This window comes from Ascidiella aspersa, chromosome 3 (assembly GCF_963924565.1).
Source record: "Ascidiella aspersa chromosome 3, kaAscAspe10.2, whole genome shotgun sequence".
In the NCBI taxonomy this organism is placed as follows: domain Eukaryota; kingdom Metazoa; phylum Chordata; class Ascidiacea; order Phlebobranchia; family Ascidiidae; genus Ascidiella; species Ascidiella aspersa.
This window is the reverse complement of record NC_139449.1, coordinates 27,355,768-27,365,775: the sequence shown is the minus strand read 5'-3', so window position 1 is coordinate 27,365,775 and position 10,008 is coordinate 27,355,768. Positions and strand designations below refer to the sequence as shown.

The 10,008-nt window shown below is 40.4% G+C and overlaps 2 protein-coding genes across 2 annotated transcripts; one reads left to right on the top strand and one right to left on the bottom strand.

Annotated features, from left to right (window-relative positions):
- The first annotated feature begins 2,686 nt into the window (after positions 1 to 2,686).
- LOC146161272 (large ribosomal subunit protein uL11m-like) lies at positions 2,687 to 3,422 on the top strand. Its single transcript, XM_083384234.1, has one exon. It carries the CDS (start codon positions 2,761 to 2,763, stop codon positions 3,340 to 3,342), a length of 582 nt encoding a protein of 193 aa, XP_083240360.1. The 5' UTR covers positions 2,687 to 2,760; the 3' UTR covers positions 3,343 to 3,422.
- A 547-nt stretch (positions 3,423 to 3,969) lies between these two features.
- LOC146161271 (uncharacterized) lies at positions 3,970 to 9,502 on the bottom strand. Its single transcript, XM_083385122.1, has 4 exons — positions 9,335 to 9,502; positions 7,513 to 7,814; positions 6,568 to 6,756; positions 3,970 to 5,581 (listed from the first exon to the last, which is right to left on the bottom strand). The coding sequence occupies exons 1-4, from the start codon at positions 9,500 to 9,502 to the stop codon at positions 3,970 to 3,972; spliced, it is 2,271 nt and encodes a 756-aa protein (XP_083241248.1).
- Between the last annotated feature and the right edge of the window lie 506 nt (positions 9,503 to 10,008).

Here is a 10,008-nt window from a genome sequence, read left to right as displayed (position 1 = left end):
TCCTTTGATTAGTGTTGGCGGGAAAAAGAACAAAAGTATCTTCTTATCTGCTGACTGTTTAGTTGGTTTACCTGAGTTTGTTTTCTTACACTGTGCCTAATTTTAAACTGAGTTTCTGTTTTTGTATAAAAAAGGTTTATGGCGCTAATGGAAAAGTGTGCTGCAAATATACTAATTGAAAAAGTTGCCTAGTAAGCCAAACACCACTCAACGCATTATATGCTTGCTGTTCTTGCACACTTGATTTCAAATATTTATTATTTTGTTTGCAATGTTTAAGCGTTTCAAATACAAAACCCTTCAATGAATAATGCCTAAAGTCGGTGGCGCGACAACCAGACGCTTGGGATAAATACGTTATTTCTCAAAAGATTTCAAGTAGCGGTCCCAGTGCCGCGGTGCTCCATACTTTTTGTCAAAAGGATCAAGCCATCGAAAAGCATACGGTCTGTGAAAACGCTGGTTGCTGCGGTCAAAGTTTTGCTGCAGCTGGTTGTGCCTTGGGTGGGTTTCGCACACGTTGGCCAAGCGTCCTTTAATCCGGGTTATCCGGCAATCGGGGCAACGTCGGTGCACCGCACTGTGCCGCTTCAAACCTGCCGAGGGAAGGATTGTCAACGCGGCGCCGTAAGGCTCCAAAATTCTCGTCTGAGTGGCTTTAGCCATCCTGGGAATAGGCATGGATTTAAGCCAACTTTGACGAATGGTGGTTAACAGTCGTCCAACGATCATATTTGGATTTAAAGAATAAAAGTATTTCTAACAAAATACTTTTGTACTTTAATCGGAATCACAGCACAAACACAATAGTCATTATACAATAACCGACTGGCCTGCTGAATTTCAGAGAAGAGTAAAGTGCATTTGGTGGCGCTGGTCTAGAATCCTACCACTTTTTTACTGTCACGAAACGAGTTTGTCAAAAATGAAAGTGAGAAATGATGTGGGACAATAAATATAATGATAATAATAATTTGACTACCCAAACACTAACTCGTACCCTAACCCAATTCCCAAATAATGTTAGCAATAGAAACCCTCGGACGAAAATGTTGTAGGGTTCTTGACCAGCGCTTATTTGGTTACTAATTAGATATGTTAGACGTTTCATACCAAATCATAACAATTTCTTACTAAAAACGAACCGCTTTAACGTAAGTTTATACGAGAAAACATTGCTTATAAAAATATAATAATCCGCACCAAAGGAATCGGTTTTAAAAATTTTTCTGTAATACAATGGAAAACTATTTGCCTATTGAAATATAAATTAATTTTTTTAGCATTTAACAAAATCATTTAAAACGATTTATTCATAAAAATATAAGGTTTGAAACATTATTGAAAAATATTCAACTGCTGATTTCAAACACATGCGACAAAGTTTCTATAGAAAATTTCTATGGACTTTGACATGCGATATTTTGACGATGATACGTCAACTGTAGGAGGCAAAACGTACCCAGAAAAATGTACACGGTAAATATTTACAACGATATTTGAAAGAATATGGTTATGGCCATAGTGAATATAACTTTTTAGTTTCCAGAGTGTTGGTACGTAATTGATTAACCGACGTGATAAGACCACCTGCGTTAAAACAGGTTGTACATTTAAGTTGAAGTTGTAATTTAATGCATAGCGTGTAGCTTTTAATTAGTTTGTTTATAAGTTACGGGTTACGGCCAACTATGCTCGAAGAATGTGCACGGAGTGTGCAAATATTATTAAATATTAATAATTGACCCACCTTCACTAAAAAACTAAGCGACAAGCCGACACCTAACCCACACACTGTGCATTATTGAATAACTCTTTCAACACTGTGAGCTAAGGCGTAGTGCAAGAAGGAGCTTCTTAGTTGCAAGCTCATTCTATAGCTGTTTGCCGAACTTTAAATTTTAGACTTCAGAGACGGGCTCATTCTTCCATATATTGGAAATGGATCAGTTACCGAACTTCAAAAAAACGAGTTGCTGGGCAAATTGTCTCTTCCAAAATGTACTACTGAATTCTAAGGTGGATATTTTGCCCTAGTTCACGTTATGCGCACAATGTGCACCAAAGCTTTTGGTTTTCAGTCCTGTAGCAACCATGGGCCTTTGGTACATCATTTCGGCCTCAATGAACTGCATATATATAAAAATGTCTATCCAATAATTAAGTAGTAGGTCTTTTGTGCAAAATCTATAAAAAAAATTGCCTAAATTAATCTATATTTGGTTATTTTCCTTAGACCCAATCTTTGTGTATTGTTTGGTCCTCTAAAATCTATAGAAAAATGTCTCTTCATTTACATCAGCCATGATCTATTTTTTTAAGCCTTACCTGACCAAAATTGAACCAACAATATTAACTGCAATTTATAAAACGTTTGTTTTACACTTTTGAAACCCCTGGTGTTTATGACAAACTTGTTAGTCTGTTAATTGTAGTTTAAAGTTATTTTTTTGTAAATTTAATATGTAACTTACCATGCTATTTATAATGCAATACATGAGTTGATGGTTTATTGCATCTCACTCATAACTATTAATACTTAGCCGACAGTTTTTATGCATGAATTATTTAGGGGATTTACATCATTTTCTGATTAAAACATATAGTGTTTGTGGTACTGGTAAAGATAAAAAACAACTCTGAGTTGCAGTAGTCAATGAAACAATGTTTTGTTCATTTAGGTATATTCTAGACATGTAGAAAACTGGTTCTAACTTATTGTCTTTCACTGCTTATTCTTATTAACAGCCAAATTTGACAATGTCTAAGCTTAGCAAGACTACCCAACAAGTCAAGAAAATATTTCACCCCAATATCATCAGGGCAATCATACCCAGTGGTGGCGCAACAACTGGGCCCCCACTTGGAAGTACCTTAGGTTCCTATGGCTTGCCTGCTGCCAAGTTTGTTGAGGAATTTAACAATTTAACCAAAGACTACAAGCCTGGCATTCCTATACCTGTGCGAATACATGTGCAGGGCAAGCGCTTTCAGATTGAATTGCGTGAGCCGAGTCAGTCTTATTTGATTCTCCAGGCAGCTGGCCTTGCGAAGGGTGGCTTCCGATCTTATTATGTCAGTGGCAAAATTACTTACAAACATGTTTACGAAATAGCCAAGGTGAAAATGCAGGAGGACAATTTAAAATATCGCAGTATTTCAATGAAAGAAATGTGCGAGCTTATTACTCACCAATGTTGGACAATGGGGGTTCATGTGGTGCGGGACATAAACCCTGTTAAATATGAAAAGTATTTAAAACAACAACAAGAAAAAGCGGAAATCCAAAAGGAATTAAAAAAACAGAAAATGCTTGAGGAAAGTCAACTGAAAAAGAAGTAGCTGTTTTACCATTTGTGGTTATTATTTGTTTGTGAGCATTTTATAGTTGCTTTTGCAACTAATAAATGAATATTGTGATATTTCCCTTGGTTTTGTTTAGTGAAAAGAAACTCTATAATTTTTCAAACCACCCATTTTACCATAACTATTTTGGAAAATGAATTTTTTTTATGTACATATAGCGGTTTACCATAACGTATTATTACGTGTTGTAAACTAGTCGTAAGTCCTAGTCAAGCGTTTGTAAAATAACTTAAATCCAAGTCAAGTCTCCTTGCATAAATAACAAATAAAGTCCCAGTTATGTCGTAATTAGAGCAAGTCAATTCCAAAAGCCTGTAACAAATCTTAGAAAAGACGTTAAGGAAAAACTGATGACGTCGCCATCCGTAAGATATATTCGTAAAAAAGTTGAAAAAGTATCGTCCATAAGGAATGCTTCAATTCGATGAAACTTTCGTTTGCATTTTAATGACGATTCGCCGATATTAACCACGCTATGGTAGATGTCCTGAAAGAAATTATAATAAAAATAAATTGTTTATCCGAAACGAGACAGGAACAGCTTACAATAACAATAATAAAAGACAGTGTGAATTGTGTAATTGTTTATTTGAAAAATTATTACTAAATACTTGGATCAGTAGTAACTGTACAGCCATCATCGTACAACATCTTTGCAATATCTTTTCTTGCTTGCAACACCCTTCTTCTTCGAGCCCACGTTGCAGCAAAAGCCCAGCTGGCTGCGTCGGCTGTGGAAAGGACTGGTTGCAACACGAGAACTAACAAGACTATATACAGAAATATAAGAGAGTCTGAGTTCGGCAAGAAAAAGCGCTGGTAAATCGCAAATCCAACGCCACCGAAGGAGATCACTAGTCCTAGAAGTGCCACCAAACCTGCCAGCATTGTTGGAAGGCCTGAAAAGAGAACTTGGCCAGGCGGGGCGTGCTCTTCTTCGTTTACGTAGTTCTGAATGGCCCCAGTTATAACCGTCTCATGGTTTTTGCTGAAGCAGCAGCCCGCCGGAAAGATGGTACAATCGTACCGTTCCAAAAGGGCTCTGTGATGTTCATCGCCGCCTACTGTGCTTTGGACCCAGACCTTAAACTGATCGTCCCAATTCGGAGCGGTCTCGTACACATCCGCTGGTCTTCTTATCAAGTCGAGCTCGGCCTCGGTCTTGGCAGATCGAGTGGTTATCTCCTGATCAGACTCGCCCTCAGAAAGGGAGTCGTACTCGTGCATTTCCCCACGATCTAATTTGTTGGACGCGTCGCCGCCCGATTTCGACCCTTCCCCAGCCAAGTTTGAACGATCGCCGCCGGACACCCTCGATTCAAGCGAGGTTGAAGAATCGACGCGAGCCGACACCGACGGGACCACGTTGTTCAACCTTTGAACCTTCCTGGTTTTGGGCGGTTTCCTCGCGGAGAACTTGCGTAGCCGCTGTGAAGGGAGCGGCGCGTTGCTGTTGGTTTGCTCAACATCATTGGCCGGGTCTTCGTGCGACTCGTTGGGCTCAGCCATCGCGATGCTTCCCAACGTTTTGTTCCACAAATCCTTCATTCCGACCTGTATGCTGTATCTATAGCCGCGATCCTGCTCTGGCGGCGACGCACTTGATTCTGTGTCAGAATCAGTAGAAGCGCCGTTCGCATCCTTGTTCTGCTCCAAATTTTCTTCAAGGACCTGATCAGCAGGCGCTTCGCTCTCGGAGCTCGTTGGCACAACTGGGCGCTCCGTCCGAAAGGCGCACGACTTCTCCGGCGGGCACTCGGGCCTGTTCAGCATGTCCTTTCCATGGCAGGCCTCCTCCCCGCAGCGCGTGATCTCGTGCAGGACGCGTATCTGGCGCGGCGTGAGCCGGTACCGCGCGTCACAATCTTCGTTGACGACCGGTGCGCGCACTACAGCGCCGTCCGCGTACTGTAGTCCTTCCATTAGGTGCGCGAAGTCGTCCTTGTCGTCCACGCGCGTCCACTTTGTGCCCCCGGCCGCCAGACGCGCCGCAATGCGCAGAACCGCCCCGGTCAGGACGCCGCCCGCCGCGGCCGCCAGACCTGCGGCCACCACCTGGTTGGCGTTGAAGATGGGCGTTGCCACTTTGCCCTCGGTGATGTTGAAGAGCTTCTCCGGGTTGTAGGACATGAAATGCGCGATGGTCAGTGCCGCGTTGGTCGCCGTCCAGTGGATGACCACTCGCTGGAAGCACGTGAACGACGAGCCCAGGGCTCTGTGGACGCAAACACGCTGGTTTAGGTCGAAATAAATGCCTTGGCAGGGGTTATCAAACACTTTTTTCTTAGCATTGTTAAGCAATATTTTCCTTGTATTTTCACCATACTGTAAAGTGTTGTTGGAAATGTATATATAGATATTTAGAACGACATATGGTATAAAAACTCCACAAATCAAAGTTCAGGTTAGAGGTACAAATATCTAAAAACATTTTAACGCCTGCATAATGTTGTTAACAAAGGCCATGCAACTGATTTGATTGCTTTTAATCGTTTTGTGTGCAGGTTGAACTTAAGCTTGTTTTTAAAAACAACGCTTCGATTTTTTACGTTATAAAGGAAATGTCAATTAAGGAACGAAAGTTTTGTTTTCGTAATAGCGCTAACATATTTTTGTCCAGTAGGCCTAAAGTGTATTCAAACTGTAGGTAAGTTTTGAATCAGGGCTGCGGAGTTGGAATCGAGACTTTCCGGAGTTGGTTTGTTTTGCTGGAGTCGGATTCGGAACTCGAGAAAGACTACCCGAATCCCGAGTCCGACATGCGCAGTACCAAATTTAAAACTATGAAGGCCCCACACGGTAAATTGTAAAGATCGAATAGCAAAAGGGAAATGTTTTCCACCCATGTATTGTATGTACATGAGTTGTTTGATTCCCTAGGGGTGGATTGCTGAATATCTACCTTGGTTTAGTTACCGTACGTAAATGGGTGAAATACAGGCAGTATAGTAGGAGCCGTAATCGGGACTCGGCGAAATCGAACATTTGGCCGGAGTCGGACTCGAAGCTCGGGAGTCGGACTTGACGCCGCAGCACTGTTTTAAATATCGAAAATATATTTCACGTCATTATACCTTACGGAAAAAAGGTTTTATTACCAAATTTAGTTTTTTTGGTTTAAAAGCATCAGAAAACGTACGTCCAAGCCTTATCGACCCTTTAGAGTTTGTAATCCCGCGCAAAAGTTTTTTGCCGACTTACCTGTACCAAGGAAACAGCCAGTTGTGGTTCTGCTGTATAACCTTAACGAGGTAGTTTCTGGTGCTCAGCGCGCCGATCATGTCTGCCCTAATGCGGTAGGGCGTCTTGTCTCCACGCAACCAGGCGCCCACCCTGCTCTTCCAGCACTTACGGTTGTCGAGGCACATTACTCGAATGCTGCGCAGAAACCTGCGAAAAAGACGGAGTACGATGCGTCAGTACGACAAAGCGGCTTTTTGAATACGTCAGGGGTGATCAAACTATTTTTATGCCTTTTACCGGCCCGGCGTTCCTCAAACAACCGTGTTCATTTTTCTTTCCTGAAACAACCGTGCTCATATTTGGCTTATACCCTTACGCTTTATATAAATATCATTTTGCCGATACAAAATACGAAGTGGGCTAATACATTTATTCGATTTATAGCGAAAAATGTTATGATTTCCATTTGCAAACTGAGTGTTGCGATTTCATTTTGCTGTCTGAATTGTCAGTTATCGAAATGTCTTGAGTCGAACAATTTTTCACTGTTTAAACAGGGTCACAACGGCCAAAGCGTGGGCCTACACAACGACAAATTTAAACCAGTACCAGAAATGCATGCTGCCTTATCCGAAAACGTATAAACCTATACAACATCGATCTTGTGTGCAAACTGACACATATCTTAAAAATTAAACCTACGATAGGTGGGAGCAGTGTTGTAATGAATTAAGTCAACCACATGACTTAAGTCACTGTTCTCAAATGACTTGACTAGACGCTGTTTTTCAAGTGACTTGACTTAGTCTTTTGGGAAAAGTAACTTGAATTGACTTCCGGCCAAATGGCTTAACTCGACTTAAATCTTTATGACCAATGACTTTGTTTGAAATGATTTTTGTTACTGAGCAATTGGTTTTATAAATTAGTTTATTTATCTTGAGTTTTGCCTTATTGACTTACCAGGGTGGGCATTCGCCGCGACGGTCGTTCACCACTTCAAAGGCCTCGATCGAGCCGAGGTAGTGCGGCAGCGCGACAATGAACAGGTCCTTGTTGTTGCTGCCGAACAGTCGTCGACTGCCGCCCTTGCGGTCTTCGCTGGTGCAGGTTAGTGTGAATGCCGGTGACGTAGTCAGCTTGCCGCACATGCGCAGAAAGACGCGTGACGTTGTGCCGCCCGCCGGACTCGCGCCCGTCTCCAGTAGAATGGCGTAGAGCCGGAAGCCACGCGGCGGCCGCTTGGGTAGGAACGCTGGCTGACACTGGAACAAAAATATTGCGTTTACAAGTGAGCGGACAGATTTTACAAGTGTCCGGGCGGATTTAAAAGTGGCCAAGGCCCATAACTGTATTTTTTGCCTATTTTAAACAAAAATGCCAAAAATTTTCGCGCTCCGCGAGAATCTATTTAATATATCTATTTTATTTCCCTCCAAAATCAGGTGGCACTATATATTATTATATCCTGCCACCTGATCACTTTATTTAGAATTAGACGAATTTATTTTCAATATATAAGTTTGGACAACTTAAACGATATAAGGAGGTTTTGTGTCATGTCAGAAATGAGAATCTATAACATCGTTGTAGCTTCTGTATTGAAGGTAACATCTGTCCAATCTTCAATTTAGCAAAATAAACCAACTGTGTGGTGTTCATGACGTAACTTTTTTATGACGTCACGTTTAGATATAATTTTATGACGTCACATTTTGAACGAACTTCTTGGCGTCACCCCATTAAAAAAATTGTCATGCCCCCCCAAACAAGCGCTAGACAAGTGATCTTTAAACCTTTTCACCTGACGGACACCTTTCGTTTCATAAATCTTAAGGACCCATATGCTGGTAAAACAAGAAAAAAAAATACGGTTTTAAAATTGCCCCAACCTACAAATCGGTAGTCATATGCATAACATTTACTGCTCACAATTAACTGTTAAATGATTTATCATCGTTGTATGTTGCCACATGATGGGGGACATTGGGGCACGACTAACTGCCTCGACGACTCAACGTGCAGATTGCCAGTTTGCCGGATTTAATATACATTTCGTTAATTCAGCATAACTATGCTTTCAACGACTTTAGTTTGCAGCGCAAAAATCGGTTATCATCACATTAGAGAGATCTGTATGTTCCGGTGCGTTTTCAATGCAAATGTATGTCTTTGTCTGGCTTCTATATAATTTATTAGTTATTGAACTTAAAATAAGTTTCGTGGATTCCTGGAAAATCATTTATGGACGGTAGTTTAAGGATCATAAAATTAACTTGACAATTACGTTTTTGAACAGCTTTTTTAGTGTGATTCGTATATTCAAGAAAAATATGTATGAGTTATTTTAACGTGTAGCACAATCTGGCCAATCAAAACGGTCAAATTAACCTAACAAACTGCGTTGGGAAATAGATGACAAAACTAAGACATGTACACTACAGTCTGACAGGTAACATTTTACCTTTTCTAAAATAATTCAACCAACCTGCTTTTGAGTGTTTTTCAATTCAACGTAATACCACCAGTTTGTTTCCGTAATATTTTTTGGTGTTTGGCACAATGGCCATTATTTTTCTTTTTAAATAAATATTAGTACCTGATTCATACTAGAACTCTTTTAAAACAATTTGTAGGATCTTACAAAAAAGTTTTCAGGTACCAACATTGATAAACATTTTTTTAAATATCTTAATTCTGTGAATTAATTAAAATTACAAACCAAACATTATACTGTTTATAATGCTGTTATTTCAACGACTTAATAGAAAAAAATTAAACAAACCTCTATGTTCCATTTTATGTCTTTGACGACAGCTAAAAACGACATAATAACGTAAATCATCATGACGTCGAACACGGTAAATATGGTGACGAGTTGCCCCCATATGTCCACGTTCAGCTGGTCTTCTTCGTTGAAAAATATACGCGCAGATATATTCAGGTCTCTCATTATATTTTTGCTGAATTTCGTATTTTACAAAAATTAAACTCAGGCAAACATTCCTTATTGTTATGTCATACCAAGCAACAACAATGGGCAATACAAGGCTTAAAATGTCAATTTTTATTTATGATAAGCTGATAGTCAAATGTCGAAGTTGTATGTTAACATGGGGGGGGGGGGGGGGGGGGGGGGGGCCAAGGAATTCTAAGGGGGCGCGAGCTCGACTTCAATATTTTAACTTTTTGCAGTGATTTTAATGGTTTCGTTTGGGTTAGGCATAATTCCTACATACAAACTCTGTTTTTTGCCAACTTTAACATTAAAACTGCAAAAACTATATTGTTTTTGCAATATTGCCGTTGTATTGTGTGTCGTTACATCTTTTGAAACACGGTAACGCAATGTTTAATATTTGCGCTTGACATTTTTTGCGCTCGACATCATAACTCTTACAACTGTGGAGTTAATGCCCTCGCAACACGTTTGTCAAAATCAGCTCGATAAAATCAATG